This window comes from Microtus oregoni, unplaced genomic scaffold (genome assembly GCF_018167655.1).
Source record: "Microtus oregoni isolate MIOR12 unplaced genomic scaffold, Mior012 000009F_ref0000495, whole genome shotgun sequence".
Classification (NCBI taxonomy): domain Eukaryota; kingdom Metazoa; phylum Chordata; class Mammalia; order Rodentia; family Cricetidae; genus Microtus; species Microtus oregoni.
This window is the reverse complement of record NW_024543068.1, coordinates 38,409,225-38,436,072: the sequence shown is the minus strand read 5'-3', so window position 1 is coordinate 38,436,072 and position 26,848 is coordinate 38,409,225. Positions and strand designations below refer to the sequence as shown.

Genomic DNA, 26,848 nt, shown 5'->3' with positions numbered 1-26,848 from the left:
TGGAGACTCAAGTTCTTGAAGAACTAGAAAGCTAGTAGATAATGGATTAAACAATAAGCTACCCACACCAGAACAAACGTATCCTGCCTTTGAAAGCAAAGACACTAGAACACATACAAAGAACGACAATCAAATAATCCACTTGTTAGGATATGGAACCACACCCCCCCCCCCCAATCCCAATGGATTCATCTAGAACTCTCATGGGAGGCAGTTTTGTAAAGGCTATATATAGAGAACTCAGATATAATGACCTCCAACAGCTTCTAAATCCTGAAATCACTTCAGCTCAACTTAGCTTTAAGCAGTCTACTTGGGAATACGGTATATTTGAAGAGATGATAAGTCTCATTTAGAAAAAAAATGGCAGTTATCTGGAGGGAGGAAGCTTATAATTCTAAAACTAAAAAAAAAAAAAGATAGATATATCATTCAGAAATATTCCTCACTTGGGCCCAGAGAAATAAACATTCTTTCTTGTCCTTAAATAGGGTTTAGGAGAATGTTAAAACTCACCTAGTGCCTTCATTTCTTCTTGTTTCAAAAGCTTGTCTCTTTCTTTAGTGGCTTTGTTCCGACAACCTGTAATAGTCTGTTTACTAACAATGTAGTCTTCCTAAAAAATAAACCAAGAAACAAGTGGTAAATCACACATTCTCCCAAAAGCCCCCACCAGGACTTGTGGGTGTACCACAGTGGTAGAGTCCTGCCTAACACATAGCGACCCAAACCCTCGCATCGATGGTCAGCACAGCAACAAACAAAACAAAACAAAACATACCTTTCCTTTCTTTCTTTCTTGTTTTTTTTTTTTTTTGAGACAGGGTTTTTCTGTGTAACAACCCTGACTATCCTGGAACTCGCAGATTCACCTACTTCTACCTCCCAAGTGCTGGGATTAAATGTGTGTGCTGCTACCACCTGGCCAGTTATACCTTTTCAAAATACTAAAATGAGTTCTGAATCTGCTATAAATGCACATTTAATAATTCTAATCGTAGTAATATCTACAACATGGGTCAATTCCAAAACTTACATGAATTAGAAAAATAACTGAAAATATATATTTCAAGAGCCATATGAAACATTCTTAAGATTACTTTATAAACTAGATGATACAAACATTAAATATGAAAGACATATCAGAACGATTGGTCAATATTAAGCAATACCAAATTTTTATTTCATTTTGGAACAGGATTCTTGCTCTGTAGCTCCTTTGCTGGCCTGGAACTTTCTATACAAGCCGAGCTGCCTTGGACTTGCTATGATCATCCTGCCTCTCTCCTTTGTACCACACCCATCTCCTTAATATGCATGTATTGCTTTATACTATAATCTAACAAAGCATACAATTCATTTTAATATTTGAGTATCTGCTATGCATTAGGCCAGTGCTAAATCACAGTGATAAACAAGACAGACCTGGTCCCTTTCCTCATGGCTATATTATCTAGGAAGTCAGATCTTAAGAAGTAAAATACAAGAACTGTTTTAACAGCTAAAGTTCAATATTCTAAGAGATACCTTTCAAATCTCAAAATTGGGCTAAATCCCAAAGCGGAAATTGCAAACAGCTGAGAAAGATAATTACAACTGAACCAGAGTTGGGAAATAAAAGTAACTAACTGGTCACTATGTTGAAGATTATCTGAAGAAAGTTTTCACCCCCAAGGACAGAGAAAGTACGGGAAGAGTGACAAGGGTAGCTACACTTCCGTGTTCCTCAGATGAGCATCAGAGGCAGCGGAAGCACTACTTCATCACAGCCTCTAGTCAGCAGCCCAGGACCAGGAGAATCCAAGAGCGTTCCTCCCACTGCTGAGAGCTGCACACATTAGTTTGCTTGCTCTCAGACACTTCCAGGGTTGGGAAATGACAGTGACCTGACAAAGGAAAATTCTTATTGCTGAAAGGAATAAAGGCAAGTTGGGAAGTCACATTTTTCATCTTACACTGACCTTCCCTTTCCACTCTGAAATTTCTTAGAGAAGATTTACCTTGCATTCTAGGTCTCTCATTACATACCTTGAAACAGCAGTAAATTGCTATTTGCTTGGATTTAGGCTACCTCTTAATAGTTAAAGTCTATTTTCAGTAACTACAGAAGCAAACTGGATACTAGAACCATTCTATTTACAAATTGCAGCCTCAAAAATACATATTCTGCCTCACTGCCCATTTTATCTCTCTGTGTATTTACAGACTGCCATGCTACATGAACTACAAAGACTGCAAATGAAAAGCCCTGAGTGTCTCATAACTGTGTTCATACCTCAAGTACCCTTCCCACCCTTCTGCCCTATGCTGAGTGTCGTAGTCACTGTTCTAGGCAGGAAACATGGCAGCAAGCAGGCAGAGTCTGGAGAAGTAGCTGAGAGCTATGTTCAGATCCACAGGCTCAGACACTGGACCTGGCCTGGGCTTTGGAAGCCTTAGTCACCACTTCCTGAGGACTAAACATTCACATACACGAGCCTATAGGGGCCGTTCTTATTCTAAACCCCACACCGAGAACTCTTCTGTGTCCTTCAAGTCTTTCTTCAAGTCCTCTAGTCAGAATTGCTCTGGATACTTCAACCTTACAGCTTATTTCCTGAGTTTTTCATCACATTTGTTTTTCCCTAGTAATTGCCTGTATACTTGTTCCTACCTTGGTATGAGAATGTTTAATCCACACTGGAAACTTCACAAATCTTAAATGCTGAGCAGTTGTCAAGAAAGCGTACATTCAGCCGGGTGGTGGTGGTGCACACCTTTAATCCCAGCACTCGGGAGGCAGAGGCAGGCAGATCTCTGTGAGTTCGAGGCCAGCCTGGTCTACAAGAGCAAGTTCCAGGACAGGCTCCAAAGCCACAAAGAAACCCTGTCTCGAAAAACCAAAAACCAAAAAAAAAGGCATCCATTCAAATTTTCTCGTAGGAAGTAAACAGTCATCTTACAGAGTTAGGTGTAACAGGAACCAAGCATGTCTTTGATTGTAAGTGCTGCTTTATTAACAGCTAAAGGGTCGTTTGGCCTTTTTTCACCTACCTGACCAAGAGATAATCGTTTGGGAGGTCTTCCTCTTCGTCTGTTAGCAGGACTGAAGATAAATGTGGGTGGATCATCAGGGAAGAAATAAGAAAAATCTTGCTCTGCTATGTTGTATGTTGAAAGAGATGATGCCTTCATTAAAAACACACAGGGTATAGGAACAACACATCAGTGGACTGTATGCAGCATGCTCAAATGTCATATGGCCACTATTAATGCTGTTAAAAATTAAGCCATTATGTAGCTGATTTATGTAGTCTCTTTTACTTTAAATAGTTCAGCAGAGAGATACCAACCAGAAAGGACACGAAAGTTCGCCATGAACTGAATACTGTGACACATGCCTATAATCCCAGCATTTACAAGGTAGGACAAGAGGATCAGTTCAAGGTCATTCTTGGCTGAGTCGAGTAAGGTCCACTTACCTGAGACTCAGTCTAACAAAACCAAACCACCATACCAGAAAATATCAATAAAGTTTCTACAGATTTTTCAATACTAAAAACTATTTCAATATAATCTGGCTTTTATATTAATTTTTAATACTGGTGTGTGTGTGTGTGAGTGTACCTTTGAGGGCAGGTACCTCACTGGATCCCCCTGGAGCTGGAGTTGTAAATACCCAGTGTGCATTCTGGGAATTAAACTCAGGTCCTCTGCAAGAGCAGTAATTAACTCTTAACAATGAACCATCTCTATAGGGCACTGTTTTGTTTGAATCTGCTTTGCCTCAGTTTTTCTGGTTTTTATTCACTACGGACCTCTAACTAGCCTTGACTTGCTATTTAAACGAGGTTGGTCTTGAATTCAGGCATTAGCCTGCCTCTCCCTCCCGAGTGCTGAAATTACAGGCATGCACCACCATGCCTGGCTATATTCAAGTCATACACTTGACATTTAAAAAACCCCTGTATTTTGTTTTTGCTTAGCATATAAAACACAATATAATGCTTCGATACATTCCAGATTAATCTCCCATGTGTAATTCCTCTGCCTCAGTCTTCTCAGAAGGATTACTTCCACCTAGCTCACAGTAAATCTGTCTCAGCCATCTTCCAACTACTGAACATTTGGATTATTTTTTCAGGACTGGACAATGACTTAAGTTATTTATTCATGTATGTATGTATTGGTTTTTCGACACAGGGTTTTCTGTAGCTTTGGAGCCTGTCTTGGAACTTGCTCTGTAGACCAGAGAGTTCTCTGTCTCTGTCTGCATCTCAAGTGCTGGGATTAAAGACGCACGCCACCATTGCCCAGTGTAAAGTTTTTTTTTTTAAAGATTTATTTATTATGTATACAGTGTTCTGCCTGCATGTGTGCATGTACCACAGAAGAGGGCACCAGATCTCATTACAGAGGGCTGTGAGCCACCATGTGGTTGCTGGGAATTGAACTCAGGACCTCTGGAAGAGTAGTCAGAGCTCTTAACTTGAGCAGCCTGATTTAATTCGGTTTAATGGACAGATTATAATTTTTTTTTACCTCAAAGAAAAAAGCCATTCACAGAGTTTCAGGAAAGCAAAGCTACAAAAATGTTGATATTAACAAAGCAAGAAGAGTTCTACTAGACAATGTTTATTTTATTGGTAGAACACAAGATTTAGCATCTAAAACCGTTGATTCTGACCATTCTAATAACTCAGCAGCCCATTACATTTCACACTGGACTCTACTAGGACCCCTGCCATCCTGCCTTTGAGAACACACACTCCACACGAGCAGCAGAGTGGTTTCTTCTTGAATGCAGGATGATTTAAATAGTTCACATTAAAAAATCAATTTTACCATTTTTGACTTTTTATTTAATGCACAATAGAAGGTCTCTAAAATCTTGATTGTTAGGGCTGTGGATGCAGTTCAGTTGCTAAGTGCTTGCTCAGCACATATGAAGCCCTAAATTCAAACCCCACTCCACATATGGAGACACACCTGTAACACAGCACTTAGGAGGAGAGAGGGCTGGAGGGTAGTAAGTTTAAGGCGAGTCTCTGGTACACACAGCTTTATTTTCCCTCTAATCTAATATACACTGGCTTACTATTGGTCTAGGCGCCTGTGGTTAGCTCTCTTACGTCAGCATTTATTTAGCATTATTCTGAATTCATCTTTTCTCTGTAAGGCAGATTCACGCCGTTAGAAAGCAGTTAACTGATGATGCAACTTTTCAAGTTCTCCACCTGTTTTCACCTGTCTTGGTTGACCATCTATATAATTAAAAAGTGGTAGTAACTGAGCCACCTAAAAATTCTAAAAACAAAACTTAATTCAACAAAAATACACTTAAAAGGGACTAAAAATTAGTTCCTCAGATAAAATGAGAGCTATTTTAGCCATCTTTGAAATATCATTTTGGCAATATTACGAATTTATAGCACTATACAATTGCTATTTTTATTTCTTCCTGATAAATAATTTCACTATTTTCATTACCTTAATTTTAATGATTCCATCTTGTGGTTCACAGTGTTGCTTCAGAAAAAGCTTTAGTTTATCACGAGAAAATAGGTGTTTTCTCCGACTGATGGAGGAAAAAGGGTAGAATTAGTACACGTGATTTAGAACTCCGTAATCACTACAAATTTAAAATATGGCTTAAATTTTTTTCCATATTTTACCGATTATTTGTGGATTTCACACCGTGCATTCCGATCCCAGGTATCTCCTGGTCCCTCAAACTGGCCCTCATCTTTGCAACCTCTTCCCCCACCCTCCAAAAAAAAAAAAACAAATTTAAAAGAAAAACCAAACATCAAACAAAACAAAGCAAAGGAAAAAGAAAGAGAACAGCCTTGTCCTGAAAGCTGCAGTGTGGACTGTGGAGTCACACACGTCACCCTAAGTCCACTCATCTTCACTTCCAGTTAAAACAAGACGTTTAAACCCAGGAAAGGACTCACACAGGGGAGAATGCTCATCCTCTAAAGGAACTTAGTAGACAGGGAATATGCCAGAACTTAGAAAACCTGAGCGTATCAATTATAAAGCCTACTACAAAAACATTGTATGTATTTGTTGTTTAAAAATACAAATAAGGCCGGGCAGTGGTGGAGCATGCTTTTAATCCCAGAACTTGAGTGGCAGAGGCAGGCGGATCTCTGTAAGTTCGAGGCCAGCCTGGTCTACAAGGGCTAGTTCCAGGACAGGCTCCAAAGCTACAGAGAAACCATCTCGAAAAAAAAAAAGACAAAACAAAAATCAAAATAAAAAAACCACAAGAAAGTAGGAAAATTTTATTATTTTAAAAATTAAGATTGTAAGAGCACTGACTGCTCTTCCAGAGGTTCTAGGTTCAATTCCCAATACCTACACAGCAGCACACAATTGTCTGTAACTACAGTTCCAGTGGATCTGGCACCCTCACACACACATGCAGGCAAAATATCAACGCACAAAAACTAAAATGCCTTAAAAAACAACAAGAAAAGAAAAAAAAATAAAATTGAAGCTGGGTGACGGTGGCGCACGCCTTTACTCCTAGCATTCGGGAGGCAGACAGGTGGATCTCTGAGTTGGAGGCCAGCCTGGTCTACAGAGTGAGTTCCAGAACACGCTTCAAAACTACAGAGAAACCCTGTCTCTAAAAACAAAACAAAACAAAAAAATCAAAACTGACAAAAAATTAAAAGAAAAATGATTAGTTAAGACATAATATTAACTAATCAATAATTCACATGGATAAAGCAAAACTGAACAGCAATCCTAACAAAATTTAAAGCCCTTTGTATTTAAACCTCATACAACAGTCAAATAATTAGAGAGATAAAAATTAAAGAGAATTAAGTTTCAAGCAAGCAATTTTAATTTTCCTTTGGATCACGTAAAAGCATAACAACCCAAGTTTGATTCCCAGAACCAACACGGTGGTAAGAAAGAACCACTCCCTGACCCCCCCCACACAACCACGTGGCACAGGCCGCAGGTGCAGGCGCAGGCGCAGGCAAGCAGTGCTGCTTGACAAAGCTCCAGTATTTCAACGTCACAGACCACACTTCTCCAGCACCTTTTCACTTTCATTTTTAATCATTCTCAATATTAATGCTTTTCTTTTGAGAAATTTTGTGGGGACTTTGGTAAAGAATAAAAATGTGTACAAAGGGGGCTGGAGAGATGGCTCGGGGTTAAGAGCACACTGCTCTTCTGGACCATATGGCAGCTAACAACTGTAACTCCAAGATATGACACCCTCAAACAGACATACATGCAGTCAAAACACCAATGCAATTAAAAATAAATTATAAAAAATGTGTACAATGGTAGCCTCTCTAAACAAAATAATTCTTTGGGGGAAAGAACAACCCCACAGAACCAGAAATTCCATTGTACCCTCCTAATTACACCAAGAACAGGAATGTTGGAGATTTACTAGATGCATCTGATCTCAGGGATGAAAAGCCTACAATTCAGATCCAGAGCCTGAGGCCATTAAAGGCAAGAATTCAGTTAATACATACACAGAAATCAGAAGGGAAAAGAAAGAGACATAAGGACCTTCCCTTTTGGGAGCGGTCCATATAGTAAGACTAAGAAACTGTAGGATAGTGTCTCCATTCCCTTGGAGGCGTGAGGAAAGTACCTGCTTGGTAAGGCAGACATTCCACTCATCTCTAGCAAGAGGAACTTGTGGCCCTTTCTTTGTCAAGGTCAAGGCCAGCTTCCTCAACTACTGACCTCAAGCCACACCAGCTCACAAGCCTGTCTCCCTTTTAAACCTATTTAACTATACAGTATAAAAAGTGTAGCCTCTTTTCAATTAAAGCTGCTCACAGACATCCCAATTCATCCTGTCTCCTCCCTCTCTTCCCCCACTGACTCCGTATGTCCTCTTTGGGACATGAATCCTCCTGCCCAAGCAGGTCTTTCTTCAGTGCCTAAGCACTTTAGCGCGCGCGCGCGCGCGCGCGCACACACACACACACACACACACACACACGTAATAAAGAACTACTGACAGCTGAATAAATCAGGAAAGAACACACCAACTGGTTGTTCAACGCCAAATCGTCAGCCTTGAACATATACATACAAGTAACATTATATGGATTCAACAAAGTTATATTTAGGAATATACAGGTATATACATATATGTGTAGAATAACAATTAGTAGAAAAAAGAGACCATTAATTTGAAGAACAGTGGAGAGTGGTGTACGGGAGGTATGTTTGGAGGGAGAAGGGGGAAGGAAGAAATGCTGTAATTACAATCTTCTCTACTGAGGAATGACACTCTAAGTTGACATCTGGCCTCCACATACACACAAGTACACACCCCCACACCTACACCCCTACACAAACTAAAAAATACAATATATAATACACAAGTCACTGAATTAAACAGTTCTTGAAGAAATACAAATGGTCAATAAACATGAAAAAATGTTCAATATCCTTGGCCATCATGACAATGCGTATTAAAACTACATCAAGGTTCTATTCATCCAAGAAAATATTGCTACCATCAAGAAAGCAAAACAAAGCAAAACGGGCTGGAGAGAGGGTTCAGTGGTTAAGGAAATGTGCTGTTTTTGCTGGGGCCAAGGTTTGGTCCCAGTACTCAGATCAAGTGGCACATAGCTGCCTGTAACTCCAGTTTCAGGGTGATATAACACCTCTGGTACCCATGAGCACCCAGTCATGTGCACATACCCCCACATAATTATAAGTAAGTGTTTGAAAACAGAATGCACGAGCAGTTGTGGTGCTATACTCATTAAGCACAGGCAGGCAGATCTCCGAGTTTGCGTGCAAGATCAGGCTGGTTTCCATAAGGAGTTTCAGGCCTGCCAGAACTACACAGTGGGACCCTGTTCCCCACCCCAAAACAACCACCACATCCCCCCCAAAACAAAACAAACACTAGTGAACATGGGGGAAAGGGCCAGTATATACTATCAACGGTGGTGTAATTTAGAAAAACCAGCATGAGAGAGAGAGATGCCATGCGACAGAGCTCAGGTGGAGGGGCTTTTTATTGGGGAAAAGTGAATGGGAAAAGGGAGGGAGGGGAGAGGGGAGACCGGCCTCTGGGGACAGGAGTGGCTGAAGAGAAGAGGGAGAGACAGACAGACAGAAAGAGGGAGAGATGGCAGGTGGGCGGGACCCTTTTAAAAGGAAACATAGTGAATGTGTGCAGGTGGTGCTCTTAGTGGCTCCAGCTGAGGACGTATACCCCAAGGTCGGGCCAGTACAGACAGCTGAATACTAACAGATGGGAACATGAATTACTGAAACTTAAGTAAAAGGGGAATATTTGGGAAGAGGAAGGGGACCAGTGTGGGCAGCGAGAAAGAACAGTGAGATGAACACAGTGAATATGATGTACACTCGTACTTCGTGTAACAGACAGCCTACTAACAAAGTCCTTAACTCATTAGCTTGGAAACCACTTGAACTTAGTTACTAATTCAAACCAGGGGCTCAGGATAATTTTATTACTGCTTTAAATATATAAACGTACACTTAATTTAAAAACACCATCAATTATTTGCAACATTCTCCACTTGTTTACTTATTTCTCATTTAGATGCCTATAAAGGAAACATTGAGTTTTACCTGATTTGCGTTGCTTTTACGATAGCAGGCTCATACACTTCCTTTTTAGTGGGCTGCACCTTGTACCTGAATAATAGGGGATCAACTGCATCTTTTTTCTTCCTAAAAAGAAGAGGGGACAGACCCAAATCAGTTATTTTCCAACATGAGATTCTTAAGACTTCATTTCTTTGTACACTGTAGTAATAGAATCTTTTTCGTTTTTCTTTTGAAGCAGGGTCTCACTATAACTCTAGATGGCCTTGAACTCACAGAGAACAAGCTGCCTCTGCCTCCAAGTACTGTGACTGGAGATAAACTCTACACCAGCTATAATACAATCTTATGTGGTTTTATTTGGACTAACATTTTTGTAAGTTAGATAGCGCTTCACATTGTATTAGCTAATAATAAATACTACTTATTAATTTCCAGCTACTTTATTCACTCAAGGGAATTTTACTGAATGCATAATTAAAATGCCTACCTAAGATTCAATCATGCCTTGTAGTGTTTTGGCTAATACAATGTGAAATGCTATCCAATTTTTTAAAAATGTTCTATCTATACATACACAGATAGATAGGGTCTCAGATGATTTGGGCTGGCTTTGAGTTCATTCCACAGTTGAGAGTAACTTTACTCCTGGCCTTGCTTTCACCTGCCCAGCGTTAGATCACAGGCATGTGCTACCACTTCCAGTTTATGTGTGGTTGGGAACTGAACAAGCATGCTAGTAAGTAAGTATTCTACCAACTGAGCTATACCCAGTCTCTATGTCAGAAAACTTGGAGGGGAAGAAATGAGGAAAAATAAAGGGAAAGTGGGCATAGGGGCATGCTGTCTGTAATCCCAGCACTCGGGAACTAGGAGGTGTAGGGATCAGAAATTCAACATCATTCTTAGCTACATAGAAAGTTGCAAGCTAGCCTGGGTACTTCAAAAGAAAAGAAAAAAAATAGGTTTCTTAAAATCGCTTTTAACTTTCTTCATAGCAGCAAGCTTGGGCCTGGTGGTTTAAGTCTATGAACCCAGCTATTCAGGAGGCTAAGGCATACGATTAAGGTTACAAATTGAGTCAAGGTCATTTTGGGTAATTTAGTGAAATCCTGTCTCCAAATAAAAGTAAAAAGGTCAATGGTAGAATACTTGTCTACAAATGACAAACAGTACAGCCAATCCTCACTCCAGCTAACGTCTCACTAATGTTACAGGTGTATCTACTCATTCACCATTCACTCAGCAGTTGAAAGCCTGCAGTAACCAGATATTAACTGTAATAACAAAAGTCATTTTTATCCAGGAGATATGCCTGGAGGTAGTGGCCCACACCGTTAATCTAAGCCCTTGGGAGGCAGAGGTAGGCGAATCTGACTTTGAGGCCAGCCAGGTATATATGGAGCAAGTTCCAGGGAAACCGAGGAAGAAAGAAACTGAAGAGCCTGAGGTAAAAGTGTACACATTTAACACAAGAAGCAGGACCATGAGGAGAAAGAGACTCATTCAGCCAGAGAGGGTGGCAATAGTGTTAATGGAGCTTTGCTGCAGGCCTTTCAAGAAACTTCCTTTGAGGTAAAAATCGTAACTTCCTTCTTTCTAAGGAAGTATGATCTCCAAAGCCCAACAAAAATGATTCCTATTATGTGAACTACCCTACCAAACTAGGAGAATACAGAGCTATTGTCATTTTAATTGCTGTCCTCTCTTGCTGCTCCATGCCTAGGTCGACACAGGAGAGATTTCCTTGAACTTCATCTCCATCACAGCTGCTGACCTGCCACTTCAATACCAGCAAGGAAAACCATCTGAGAACTGATGAGGGCAGATCTGTTTGTGCAGTAACACACTCACACCAGATATACCTATGGTGTTAAATCACTGCTCCAGTTAGCCAGCCCACTACATCAGGGGATTCAATAAACCACTCCAAAGTATGTGGGGCCAGAGGTGGAGTACTCCTGCAATCCCAGTACTTGGGAGGCTGAGATGGAGCATTATAAGTTCGAGGTCAGCCTGATCTAACCTAAGGCGCTCTATGCTGCATAGTGAGACCCTGTCTCAAAAGACCCAAGTATTTGGGGTTTGGGGATGTTCATCTGTACCAAACACTACAGCATAATGCCTACTTTTCAAAGCATTTGAAACGATAAGAAATCTATAAATGAATACATGCATATGCAACACTGTGCCACTTCCTATCAGGAGTTTGACTGAGCATGTGCAGCCAAGAAGGGTGGTAGTGAGTTCCTGGAAGAAATCTTCCACAGATACTGGGGAAAGTTTATTGTATTTATTCACAACAAGATATGTTACATAAATGTTTCTCTCTCACACACAAACATTCTACCAAATAGCAATTTATTTATAGTTGATAAAGGAAAAATTAAAATTTCAATAGACTGGAAATAATGTATTGCATTTTCAATATGAAACTTGTTTTTTAAGAAATCATCAAGTTAGCCAGGCAGTGGTGGTATATACCATTAATCCCAGCACTAGAGAGGCAGAGAAAAGTGGGTTTCTGTGAGTTCGACAGCCTGGTCTACAGAGCTAATTCAAAGACAACCAAGGCTATATACTGAGAAACCCTGTCTTGAAAAACAAAAACAAAAACAAAAAAGATGAAGCTAGGTTCACTAGAAGCCTGCTGCAGTGAGAACCTATAGACAATCACTTTGTCAGGAGGCAAAGTGACACACACACACACCCCTCTCTCTCTCTAAAAACCTCATCACCCTAACAACAGTCCAGTTACCATGACAGCTAGATTATATCACATAAAAGGAATTCAGTGAATGTAAAATTTTGAAATAAGTTAGGTGTGGTAGATCATACATATAACTCCAGTACTCAAGAGACAGAGGCAGGAGGATGCCAACTTTGGACCCAGACTGGTTAGTAAGTTTGAGGTAGCTTGAACTAACATATCTTAGAAGAAGAAGAAGAAGAAGAAGAAGAAGAAGAAGAGGAGGAGGAGGAGGAGGAGGAGGAGGAGGAGGAGGAGGAGGAGGAGAAAATTACATGCTGTGGGATAATGGTCTTGTGCCCCATCACTTATATTTTAAATAAACACTGATTGGCCAGTAGCCAGCAGAAAGTATAGACGGGGTGACCAGGCAGGAAGTAAGCACAGGGTAACAAGTATTCTGGGAAGAGGAAAGTTTCAATCTGCAGTTGTCACCCAGAACAGAGGAAGCACTATCTTAAAATCAACAGAACAAACTCACCCATACTTGACACACCTTACTCAGATTGCTAACTGTTAATATCTTAGCCAAGAGTGTCTCCCTAGTTCAGTTTTCAGAGAGCTTGTGGTTACAGATAAATTTCAGCATTTGGATACAGACAGAATGGTTAGGCCCACTGCCTAACAAGTAATTACATACATTGGTCTCACCACTTCTAAAACACAGTTCAAATGTTTATTTACTACTATAAATAATAACCAGGAAGTTAACTTTAATAAAAAAGGCTCACAGATACCTAAGATTTAAATAATTCTAACCTATGGTGTTACCTCTTGCCTAGGCTAGTGTTATCTCCATCTTGTTTTAATTATAAGACGATTAAAGGCTGTGAGCTAGGCATAATGGTGCATGTCTATTTGTAAATCCAGCACTTCAGATGTAAAGGCAGGAGGATCTATAATTAATTCAAAGCTATCCTTGACTTCAATATAGAATTTGAGACCACTCTGGATTTTATGAGATCCTGTCTTTAAAAAAATGCTATCTCTAAAGGTCAAAATCTGAGCAAGAATATGACTTTTTCTTGTTCTTTATAAAGATCTAATTCTGGAACAAAAAAATTAGCCATTCTGTAAGAGCGTTGGGCTATTTAATAATGGCATAAGCTGTGCATGGAGGCACACACTTTTAATTCCAGCACTTGTAGGCAGATGCAGGAGGATCTCTGCAAGTTCCTGTCCAGCCAGGGCTACATAGTGAGATCCTGTCTTAAAAATCAAACAAAGAGAGTCAAACATTATGAAGATGTCCAAAGCTAAGATGTCCAAAACTGGGTCAGGAAAGGAAAAAACAAAAATAAATAAACAAACAAATGGGCAGAGGCTATAAATGGACACGTCTCCAAAGAAAGAAGACATCCAAGTGACCAACAAACACACAAGAGGATACTCATAACCTCGGCATTAGAAATTCAAATTAGCCGGGCAGTGGTGATAGAGGCAGGAGGATCTCTTTAAGTTAGCGGCCAGTCTGGTTTACAAGAGCTAGTTCCAGGACAGTAAGAGCTGTTACACAGAGAAACCCTGTCTCAAAACAAACAAAACAAGAATAATAAGAAATTCAAATCAAACCACAAGTATTGCTTTATACTTACATGGATGGGCATAATTTTAGAAGAGAAAATATTAAGGACTGATAAAGATGCAACAAAATCACTTGCAAACTGCTAAGTGAGAACATAAACATAGAAGGTGAGAAAGACAGCCAGAGCTACACAGTGTGAGCCCTGTCTCAAAAGAAAAAATTTCTAAAACTGCAAACACATTGTATCAAAAGAAAAAAATATTTATAAGAGACACGTTAGCCAAAATATACACAAACTTAAAAACTCAACAGCAAGAAAATGTACAACTCAATTAAAATATGGGCAAAAGATCTGACCAGATACCTCTCCAAAAGAAATCACATAGATGAAAATGTGAAAAGATGTTCTACATCAGCTGTGCTTAGGAAAGAGAAAATAGAGACAGCATTGAGGTACTACCACCCAGCTTCAGAACAGTCAGGACCCAGGTCAGTGAGAGTCCTGAGGAGCACACGCCCTCACTCGCTGCTGGTGGAAAGAAAAAGGCACAACTGCACTGGAAGATGGTTGAAACTAAATACAGGAGATGGGGCTAGCTCAGTGGGTAAGCTGCTTGCTGTACAAGCTCAAAGGCCTGCAACTGTAGTCACAGAGCTGGAAAGGCGAGACAGGGCAACTCTCCAGGGCTTTCTGCCCAACCAGCCCAATGAGCTCCAAGTCCTAATGAGAAATCCTGTCTGCAAAAATAAGGCAGATGGCATGTGCAGAGGAACGCGACCTAAGGCTGTCCTCTGGCCTCTGAGTATCATGTGAATACACACCTGCACACACATGCATGCATACCATATGTACCTACAAAACAAGATTCAAAAAAAAGTAACAAAAACCCTAAACACATTCTTATGTGGTCTAGCATTCATATTCCTTGATATTTACCCAAATATGCAAAAAGCTTACATCTACACAGAAGCCTGCTGTGTATGTTCACATCAGTTTTTATTTGAAATTGCCAACACACAAAAGCAACAAACGTCCTTCAGCAGGTAACTGACAAGTAGTTGATGAGATGACTCAGGTAAAGGCACCCCCAAGGACCTAGTGATCTGAGTTCCACACGCAGAACCCATGTGGTGGAAGGGAACAACCTGGCTCCCGTATATCCTATGACCCCCGAAGGCGAGCTGTAGCTCACATGCACCGACACATAAACATAATAAATAAATGTGGGCTGGAGAGATGGCTTAGTGGATAGGGGCACTGGCTGCTCTTCCAGAGGTCCTGAGTTCAGTTCCCAGCACCCACATGGTGGCTCACAACCATCTGTAGTGGCGATCAGATTTCTTTTTTGTTGTTGTTGTTGTATATATAAAATTCATGAATAAACTAAATAAATACATTTAATAATTTAAGATAATACAATATTATCCATGCAAAAAAGAAACAAGCTCTTATCAAAGAGATACAGTAAAAATGCAAATGCATATGCTCAAGTGAAAGAAGCCAGTCAGTAATGGCGACATTCTGGAAAGTGTAAAAGAACGGGACCAATAGAAGAATAAGAGATTGCCTGGAGTTGCAGGAACAGAGCAGAACACAGAAGAATGAAGCTTACTTAAAACTGCTGCTGAAGAGCTATCTCAAGCATAGGTAAAGTGCTTGCCTGCACCCATGAGGATCTAGGTTCAATCTCCAGTACAAGAAACAAACTGCTTTGTTTGTTTTGGTTTTCCAAGACAAGGTCTCATTATGTAGCCCTTGGCTGACTACTCACTATACAGTCCAAGTTGGTCTCAAACTCAGAGATCTGCCTACCTCTGCCTCCCAACTGCCGGGACTTCCAAGGGCATGGACTGTCACACCCAGGAAGTAAACTGTTCTTAAGCAGCTAAGCAGAATTAACCAGGTTTACATTTTAACATCTACCATCTGTTGTTGAAATGTATTATTTATGGATGGCATACACGTTATGACTATAAAAGGAGAAGCAGGAAAGAGAAACATTGCAATAGACAACCACTAATCTGACCACTAAGTCACAAACTACTTACCCCTGTTGAAAAGAGCTGCTTTGTGTTTCTGAATCATCACTGTCACTGATGATAATAGTCTCTCCATCAACACTGCTCATGTGCCCATTAGCAAAACCATTTTGATGTAACGGAGGGAGGACTTCCAAGATTCTACACTGCAGCCTAAAAGAACACAATCACAAAATACAAGTCACTTGACATTTTATAACACAACACTCAGAAGTCTGCTATTCTGAATAACTCAGTATTTACTTATTTAATTTCATGTCAGATGGGTAATGTGCTTATGTTGTAATAAAGTTTAAAAGAGATACATATTACTATTAATATAACCCAAATGTCATTCATATACTACAATAGGGACTGTTTTTGAAGACTATGGCTTGACTAAATAATTTAACTAAAAAGAAAACTTGCCATCTAATTTTGAAATCCAGTTGATAAGATTCCTGGGCTGGGGATGTGGCCAGCTGGTAGAGTGCTTGTCAGCATACACAAACCCGTGGACTCAACCCCAAGAACTACAAATAACAAGTAAAAGAACGATTTCTGGGTGTGTTTTTGAGGGTCTTTCTAGAGAAGATAGAAGTGTGAGCCAGTGGGATTGGTGGGAAGGTTGTCATCCATGCTGGAAGCAAAACCCAACTAGTTTCTGCGAATATTATACTCAACAAAAGGCAGGAGAAGGTAAATTCACCTTCTTCCCTTGAGAACTTCTCTCCCTTGAGAACTCCAGAGATTTCCTGGGCTCTGGTACCTGCAGCACCCACTCCACCGTTCTCAGGCAGGCATTCAGCTCCAGACTGAGCGCTGTGCCATCAGCCAGGCTCCTGTTTCAGAAGCCTTCAGATATGGACCGAGCAATGCTACGGTGCTGATCTCTGGTGATCCATTTGTGCAAACTTCACCTTCAGAACCTAGAGAGCCAGCTCTCTTAAATATTCTTCCTCCCGCTCCATACCCCCTCCCCCAATAGTCATTCTATTTGTTCATCTGGAGAACCGTCTCAACTAACAGTGATAGAAAAAAATTTCACTTGCTTTTTCCAAAATCCCTCTTGCTGCAAATTCATTTCGAGTTTTGAAATCAATCTACTTTCCACTGCTCACTTATGTACCCCCGCCCCAAACTACACACACATTAGAAAAAACAAACCCTTTCCCTCGTGGTCAGATATCTTCACTCAATGAAATGTTCTCCCTTTCTGAATTCAACCTCGCATACACATAGCATGGAGTATCTACTCCTGGAAGCTGTCCATTAATACCCACATGTGCACTGTGGCATGGACACATGGACATAAACAGACACATACACAATGTCATGAGAAATAAAAAGGGGCTGGAGAGTTGGCTCAGTGGTTAAGAGCACTGGCTGCTCTTTCAGAGGTCCTGAGTTCAATTCCCAGCAACCATGTGGTGGCTCACAACCATCTGTAATGAGATCTGGTGCCCTCTTCTGGCCTGCATGTCTACCTGCAGGCAGAACACTGTATACATAATAAATAAATAAAATCTTTAAAAAAAGAAATAAAAAAGAAGCACTTGTACACGCATGTCCACTATTCATAATATCCAAAAATAGAAATGATTCATATGTCCATCAATTGCAAAACAACTAAAATTTGTTGTTAAATATCCAATATAATGGAGTATTATAGGGGGGACAAAGTGGACATGGAGGCATGTGCCCATGATCCCATCACTAGGAAGCAGAAGCACAGGAAACTTTAAGTTTAATCCCAGTCTGAGTTCCATACATACAGTCTGTCTCAAAAGGAACTGCACACTGGTGTATACGGTACAGACAAATCTTGAAAACATTATGCTAAAAGAAAAGGCCAGGCATAAAATACAACACAATGTAGGACTCCCTGTATATTAGTTTCCAGAATAAGAAAACCCACAGAGACAGTAAACAGAGGGGTGGATACCAGAAAAGTCAGTGCGGGCTGTAGTGGACAGGGTAATGAGTGCTAATGCGTACAGGTTTCATTCTAGGTGTTGAATTTTCTAAAATTAGACTGTGGTGATGGCTGTAAAACAGCATATTTAAAAAACATTTAACAGGGGGCTGGAGAGATGGCTCAGAGGTTAAGAGCACTGACTGCTAGCACTTCAGAGGACTTGAGTTCAATTTCCAATAACCACATGGTGGTTCACAACCATCTATGAGGCTTAATGCCCTCTTCTGGCCAGTAGGTGTACATGCAGGCAGAACACTGTATACATAATAAATCTTTAAAAAAATTTCAACAATACACATTTCAAATGAACTAATTTTATGAAAGTGAAATATATATTCAAGTTACTAAGACTAACAGCTGGGATTTGGGAGATGTCTCAGTGGTTTAGAGCACTCACTCTTCTTCCCAGGACACACAGGTCTGCTCACAACCAGCTGTAACACGGTACACAGACAGAAATGCAGACAAAACACCCCTACACATAAAATAAATAAATGAAAAAATAACAGGTAAACTAGACCTGCCGAACATAGTAATTTAAGAAGCAGGAGCAAGCAGTGGTGGGGTTACATCTACCATTCTTCTATAACTCAGGGAATCCAGGTAGGCCTTACTAAAATATCCTTATCATGTGAATTCCCACTAATGAGGTTTATCTGAGAAAATGGCGAGCCCACATTAGATACCGTGCTATTCATGAGCATGGCACTTCAGGAGCAAAGGTGTACATGCTGTGTGCAACCCAAATCTCATCTCTGGAACCTACAGAAAGGTAGTTGGAAGATTCCACTCAGTTGTCCTTTGACCTCTACAAGTGTAAAAAAACACCACACACACAAAATAATAATAATAACAACAACAACAATAATTAATAATAATAAATAAAATTTGAGGAGAGATGGTTCAGTTACATTGAACACTGCTGTTGCGGTAGACCCAAGTTCATTTCCCAGCACTGACATCAGATGGCTCATAGGGGCCTGTAATTCAAGTTCTAGTGGACTCCCATCTGGCCTCTGCAGGCACCCACAGTCAAGTACACAAATCCACATGTACACGCATAATTTAACGTAACAAAAATAAATCTAAAATAAATAATATTTTTAAATGGCTGTATTTTAATTGCTGTATTTAATTTTAATATTTTAATTGCTGAGATGGCTCAGCAATTAAGACCACTTATTGCTCTTGCAGAGAGATCCTGAGTTCAGTTCCAGCACCCACATCAGGAAGTCACAGCTGCCAGTAACTCCAGTTCCAAGGAGAGCCAATACCTCTGGTCCCCTCTGGCACCTGTACTCATATGCACATAACCCCACACATAATTCTTTTAAAATACTTAAAGTCTTAATTACTGAACAATGCCAATGATTAGGAGCCGTTGCTTGCTTCTACAGAGGACTGGAGTTCGGTTTCCAGCACCCACACTGCAGCTTTTAACACCAGTCCTGGGGTATCTAATGCATGAAGTATGCACACATGCAGGAAATTACACATAAACATAAAAATCTTTTTAAAAACTGAAGAACAGAGAATACTTCCTAACTCATTCTATAAAACCTGAGATACAGTAAATACATGAAGAATTTCTACAACTGAAAGAAAAGCAATGCATTTTTTAAAAACTGGAAGAGCTGAGTAAAGACTTATCCAAAGAAGATATAAATGGCAAAGAGCATAAAAAGAGCTTATATCGGCAGGGCGGTGGTGTCACATAACTTTAATCCCAGTACTCGGAGGCAGAGGCAGGTGGAATCTCTGTGAGTTCGAGGTCAGCTTGGTCTACAGAGCAAGTTCTAGGACAGGCTCCAAAACTACAAAAAAATCTGTCTTGAAAAACAAAACAAAACAAAACAAAAACCAAAAAACCCAGGGCTGCAGAGATGGCTCAGCGGTTAAGAGCACTGACTGCTCTTCCAGAGGTCCTGAATTCAATTCCCAGCAACCACGTGGTGGCTCACAACCACCTATAATGAGATTGGGTGCCCTCTTCTGGCCTACAGGCAGGATACTGTATAAATAAACAAATAAATATTAAAACAAACAAACAAAAAGATGCTTGTCTCATCTATAAAACACAGAATCAAAATCGCAGTAAACAGACATATCCAGGAAGGTGGTGTTTATCATAGATACTAACAGTATTGGTAAGGCTGTAGAGAAATAAGAACCGGTGCTACAGAAACAGCATTTCCATCTCCCCAAAGAGTCAAACATAGGGTTATCATATAACCCATCAAGTCCACCTTAAAAATCTTTTAACAAAAAAATTAAAAACAAACCAGGCAGTAGTGGCAAAGGCTTTTAATGCCAGCACTTGGGAGGCAGAGGCAGGCAGATCTCTGTGAGTTCAAGGCCAGCCTAGTCTACAAAGTGAGTTCCAGGACAGTCAGGGCTGTTGAGAAACCCTATCTCAAAAAACCAAAAACTAAAAAATAAATAAAAACAAGTATTTAGATACTAGAACACCAATTTTTCTAATAGACCAAACATGGAATCAACCAACATGTCCACTCACAGATTAATGGATAAACAAACTGTGGTTATATAAACATAACAGAACATTACAACACAGAAAGAATGATGTTCCAATAAATTCTACAATATGAATGGACCCTGAAAATATTCAGTGTGATAAGTCACAAAAGGACAAAGACTCAAGACTGCTTTTATGAAGTATACAGAATAAGTTAAGTTTATACAGACAAAGTCGAATAAAGGTTACCAGGGGCTGGGGGAGGGCAGAATCGGAAGTTATTGCCTAATGAGTACAGAGTTTCTGTTTGGAATGATGAAAATGTTCTAGAAATAGTGATGATAGTTATACAACACTGCGAACGCCACAGGATTTCACAATCAAAAATGATTAAAATGGTAAAGCTTGTTTTACACAACAAAAAGAAACCTGTGTTATTGTCTTCAATGAATATGCCTACACTGTCAGCAAATCGAAATGCTGTCTAAATACCTAAATGCTAGATAAATTTATGTCTACATGCTGATTTTCACATTGGCTGACAAAGTTTCTAAAGAGGAAAAACTGCAGGAAATCACATTTAAAAACTTTCTAGGTAGTCTAGTAGATGGAGTTTAGTGATAAGGCTCTGGAAATTGGAGACATGAAAGTAATCAAATAGGTTAGATATTTATTTATTTATTTATTTTCTCTTTTAGGCAGGATCTAGCTAGTGCCAGATCTTTCTTATCTTTTTTTTTTTTCCCCTTCGAGACAAGGTTTCTCTGTGAAACAATCATGGCTATAGAACACACTCATAGAGATCCCCCTGCCTCTGCCTCTGAGTGCTGGGACTAAAGGTGTGCATCACCACTGCCTGGCTTTCACTCACGTTTGCAGACTTAAATCTCATATTCAGGAATCACATTACCCAGTCTTCTAAGGCGATGAGGAAGCTTTCTGGGGACTCTGACAGTGACACTCTGCACCGGCAGAGCCCATGCATTACTGATACTGATGGTGATGGTCATGACAGGAAAAGCCAGGTCTACTAAGCCCCGAGGTCCAAATGGGTGCAGAGTCTAAAAATAATCTTACAGTTGTCAGAGGGAAGGGTCTGACTGCAACAGGAACCATGGACGGCAAGAATTTGAGGTACTCATCTACTTAAAACCAAAGAAAGAACAGCAATTCCCTTACAGAGGAATTGGGAGGAAGGAAACCTGTACAGTATATTGAGACACTGCCTAGAATGTGATACATATTAACTATAGCAACTGCATTAGCTATTGTCGATGCTGCTGTTAGCTATGTGTCACACCCAAACCACAGGCGCCACTCCTTTCCAAGCTTATCATGGCTAGGCCTCGCTTGGCTCAATGACCGTTACTCAAAATGCCAAATCAGAGTCTAATAGATTCCTCAGAAACTTAGCTTCTGTCTTTCAAATCTATTGCTACTATTTCTTAGTTCCAAAGAATCCAAAGATTGAGGTATAAAAAGAGCTAGAGGGTGGGCGATGGTGTTGCATGTCCTAAACCCCAGCACTCAGGAGGCAGAGGCAGGCAGATCTCCGTGAGTTTGAGGTCAGCCTGGTCTACAGAGTGAGTGCCAGGACAGCCAGAGCTACACAGTGAAACCCCGTCTAGAAAAAAGAAAACAAACAAAAAAAGCTAGAGAATCATGAAATAATTATCATTGGCAGTATAGACTTCAAGTCGTATTTGTTTCAGAAAATGGAAAACTACCTTAACAATCGTGATCTAAGAACTGCACCTCAAGAGATCTATTGCTTGCTCACTCTGGGGACAAGAGAAGCAGATGTAGTGTTCATGAATAGCATGGGAGCTGGTGCTTACAGGGACAGAAATGTTCTGTATCCAAAGTACAATGTCAATATCCTAGATGTGATACTGTTATCAGCATTTTGCAAGATAATATCATTGGGAAAACCTTTACTATCTTACAACTGTACGTGAAGTATTTATCTCAAAACAGCAGTTTTAAGATGTTAATGATAAATGTAAGAAATATTAACTCTGATTACAAGTATTTACTTCACATAAAAGAAATTAATAAGGGATTAAAAATAATGGATTGTTGCGGGAGGTCCTCCCTCCTCCAGCCTATAGCCGCTGAGATACCAGCCCATTGGGGCGTGGTCTCTCTCCCTTTAAAAAAGCGGCCACTTCCCTCTCCTCTCTCTATTCACTTTCTGCTCCACAGGCGACTAGACTCCCTTCCTGGTTGCGCAGAGGGCTGACGGTGATCTGTAAGTTTTTTCCCCCTTAAAATAAATACCACCCTATTAATCATAATTCCAAACTGGTGTGGCATTGTTTGTGACTTACGCCTTCAATGGATATTATGCATGTTACTTTCTGAATAACCCCAAAGTCAAGGCCAGCCTGCGTTGCAAAGTAAGTTGAGGCCAGTCTAAGCAAAATAAACAAGAATCTATCTCAAAACAAAACCAGAAACAAAGGCTATTATGGTAGAATGGCTCAGCAGGTACAGGCACCTGCCACCAAGCTTGGTGATGTGAGTCTGATGCCCAGAATCTACATGGTGGAAGGAAAGAACCATGGCCATCCTTTGATTTCCATGAGGCATACCCCCTCCCACGTAAGTACATAAGTGTAAAAACTAACAACTGTCCTGAGTAGTTTTTTTTTTTAATTAAAACATATTGTATCAGGCACTGTTACGTGCCTCTAAGCCCAGCTACTCAGGATACTGAAGGAGTAGTAGGATCATGAGTTCAAGTCTAACCCAAGAAACAAAGCAGGCAAACAAACAAAAGCATATCATCTTAGCGTCATCAAGAAACAAGAACGAAAGGATTTTAGGTGCTGCTTAGGACATTTCCTGGCCAGGAACTGGTCATGTCAGTCTTACTACAGTTCACCCATGTTGCTCTGACAGGCACTCTGACCAAAATCCAGCCGAGTGGAGAAGGGGACTCACTTAACTCACAATTCTTTTTTTTAAGATTTATTTATTTATTATGTATGCAGTATTCTGCCTCCATGTATCCCTGCAGGCCAGAAGAGGGCACCAGATCTCATTACAGATGGCTGTGAGCCACCATGTGGTTGCTGGGAATTGAGCTCAGGACCTTTGGAAGAGCAGGCAAAATGCTCTTAACCTCTGAGCCATCTCTCCAGCCCCTTCACAATTCTTAAGTTAGGTTCACTGTTTTGGAGAAGCCAAAGACAGGATCTCAGGCAGCCAGTCACATTAGACCCACAGTCAGGAGCAAAAGAAGAGAAAAACATCCTCCCTTGCTTGCAAGCTCGTCTTGTTCAGGAATCCCAGGCCACCACTGAATGGTGCCAGCCACATGGCCTGGTTCTTCCTGTATCAACCAACAATCAAAACAACCCTCAACAGACATGCCTGCAAACACCGAGAGTAGTAAATACATCTGTAATCCCAGACAGGACAATCTGGGCTCCTTGAGACCTAGTTAACCCTGTCCCAAAAACAAGAATTAAGCATGTATGTGTTTAAATCAATGTGACTACATTTTAATGACAACTCACCATTTGCATTAAAGATAATAATATAAAAAGAAACTCAGGCTATCAAAGTAATTGTACAAACTCAGGAACCTGAGCTTGATCCCCAGAACCAATATTGGGGCGGGGGGGGCGGCTCTCTGTTCCTCCCAGTTCCAGAGTCAGCCTTGTCCCTGAGACACAAAGATTAAGGTCAAGGTGAAATGATTGGGCAGAACTGGGTACCTGCGCTTCAATTCTGGCAACGTGGATACTGCTGCCATCAACTACTCCTCCCCTCCCCCTTCACTGCCCATCACTTCATGATCCTTGGCACTGTCAGGGCTGAGAAAGTCAGGCTATCATCAATGGGAAGGCTATCTCCATCTTCCAGAAATAAGATTCAATCAACATCAAATGGGGTGATGCTGGTACCACATATGCTGTGGAGTCTACTGCTGTCTTCACGACCACAGAGAAGAGAAGGGCCCAAGTGAAGCAGGCAGCACAGGTGTCATTGCCTCTTCACCTTCTGCTGTCCCTCCATGTTTGTGACAGGGCTCAACTACAAGAAGTATGACAACTCACTAGAAGATGTCTTGCAGTGACCCTCATCTCTGTCTCTCAAATAATGAAAATTACAGACAAGCAATACCAACTGAAGCCTGTAAATTTTGATACTAAAATTAGTATACTCACCAGGTTAAAAGGATTCTACAATTATTTATTTTCAAAAGTAATTAGAAAAAGAATATTAAAATATAACAGCTTATGCTTTTTTTAACTAAATAACATTTGTTTTAAAAGTTAACTCCCTTGGGGCCAAAGATACAACTGAGAGTGCACACTGCCCGTGTAGGAGCCAGATCCTAGAACCCACACGCAGCTCACAACTGCCCAGTCCCCAGGAATCTGAAACTCTCTTCTGGCCCATACACAAAGTACACATACATACATGCAAGCAAACATGTATGTAAAATCTCTTTAAAAAAATTCTTTAAAAACTTTCAAGTAGTATAGGGATCATATTTAAGAGACCCCTAGATATCAATCCAACTCTGGTTCAAATCCAAATTTGCTATATTATTTAGGCTGGGAAGTCTGCCAGTCAGCTAAAGGTCTGACATTATTGAAAGAAAATGCAGTTTCAGCCGGGCGGTGGTGGCACACGCCTTTAATCCCAGCACTCGGGAGGCAGAGGCAGGCGGATCTCTGTGAGTTCGAGACCAGCCTGGTCTACAGAGCTAGTGCCAGGACAGGCTCCAAAGCCACAGAGAAACCCTGTCTCGAAAAACCAAAAAAAAAAAAAAAAAAAAAAAAAGAAAATGCAGTTTCAGCTCGCATGGCAGTGTATGCAGTGGAAGAATACGTGAGCCCATGGCATTCACTGACGGCCCCTTCTCGGCGTTGTCAGAATCTATTTTTTTCTAATCTACTCTGAACTCTAATCTTTCAGTTTCCACAACACCTTAACTACATGCCTTTTAAAACAGCTTGTATCTTTTAGTGATCCACAAACCCTAATCTTATAATCAGGAATTATTTTTATGTATCTTCTTTAGACTTATTGTAGCAGTCATTCAAACATTTATATGTACAAATTGACAAAAGCTACCCAGCCCTGTGACCAAAAATAACTTCAGGAGCTGGGGAGATAGCTCAGCCAGTGGGATATCTGCCATGCAAACGTAAGGACCTACAGCCCATGCTAATATTTTTTTAAAAATAAAAACCAGTTATGCTGTCATGCGCAGTTCCAGTGCTGCAGACAGATAGACCAGGAGGCTGATAATCAGCCAGTCCAGCCTAACAGGATGCTGGAGGGCAGTGTGAGGCCATCTTGGAAAAAAGCCACTAGAAGTTGACCCTGCACCCCTAAACAAATACCCCCAAACCAATAAACCTATAAACCAAATAAACAAAACTCCCAAAGAATCTACTTCAAAAAGACCCTACAAATAAAAGCCTGGAAGCTAGGAGTTGGAGAGATGGTTAAGAGCCTTTGATGCTCTTGCTGAGGACCCAGGTTTCATTCACAGCACCCACATGGTGGCTCACAGCCATCCTTAACTCCAGTCCCAGGGGATCAAAACCACCTTTGACTTCTAAAGGCACCAGGTATGCAAGTGGAGTACCGACATGCATGCAGGTAAAACACTTGCACATATGAAATCTAAACAACAAGAAGGCAAAACAAAAAACCCTGAGGGGTGGATGCTCATTATTCTCAGCACTTCAGATGAGGCAGGATGATTCCAACTTTAAAGTCATCTTCAGCTGTATTTCAAGTTTGAGTAGACAGTTGAGTTATGAGCTTGTCTCAAAGAAACGTATGTTGGGGAAATGAACTCAGTCAATAAAATGCTTACCAGTTTGATCCTCAGCACCCAGTGAAAAGACAAAACAATATATTTGTAATCCTAGCGCTGGGGATGGCAGATACTTACCAATCCCCAGAGTTCCCTGGCTATCCAGTCTAACCATCCAGAAAGCTTCAGAAAGATACCCAACATCAACCTCTGCTCACTCACACCGACACATATAACCAAGCACACACTTGCCCAAGTATGCACATACACACACAAGTAAGGCGAACACTTGATGCCAACTCTACATGCACCAAAAATAAAAATGATCCTCTAATGTGAGAGGGTCATAACACCAATCTTCTCATTTTAGTAGATTTAGGTCAATGGTTCTTGACTAGTGTGTACATTCTAGTCAGAGGTAAGGCACATGGACAAACACCAGCAATGACCTTCTACCCAATCTTGGATTTTCAGTTATCTCTAAGTTCACGTATGTGGTCCAAAGATTGGGACTGTCTGTTCTTCTAGAGTACTACCTTAAACACAAAAAGTATTTTCCGGCAGACTAGAATCATTAACTTATTCTTAAATAAATCTGTTCTTCAGTTAGCATTTCCATGGGTACATGCTCACTCTAGGCACCTTCCCTCAGTTTGGTCTAAATTTTATAGTATTTCTTCATTCACTTATTTAGACGGGGACTCACTATGTCACCCAGGATGGCTCTGACCCGATCACCCTGCCTCAGC

The 26,848-nt window shown here is 40.6% G+C and overlaps 1 protein-coding gene across 2 annotated transcripts in view; it reads right to left on the bottom strand.

The window, feature by feature from the left end:
- The window catches only part of Baz1a (bromodomain adjacent to zinc finger domain 1A), a 74,896-nt gene that overhangs the window by 34,355 nt on the left and 13,693 nt on the right, over nucleotides 1-26,848 (bottom strand). For both annotated transcript variants that reach the window (XM_041658598.1, XM_041658599.1), the window contains exons 4-8: nucleotides 15,888-16,031; nucleotides 9,589-9,690; nucleotides 5,470-5,557; nucleotides 3,034-3,168; nucleotides 517-616 (exon numbers count right to left, since the gene is read on the bottom strand). In XM_041658598.1, coding sequence (XP_041514532.1) covers nucleotides 517-616; nucleotides 3,034-3,168; nucleotides 5,470-5,557; nucleotides 9,589-9,690; nucleotides 15,888-16,031 — 569 coding nt within the window. The remainder of the gene's footprint in view (nucleotides 1-516; nucleotides 617-3,033; nucleotides 3,169-5,469; nucleotides 5,558-9,588; nucleotides 9,691-15,887; nucleotides 16,032-26,848) is intronic.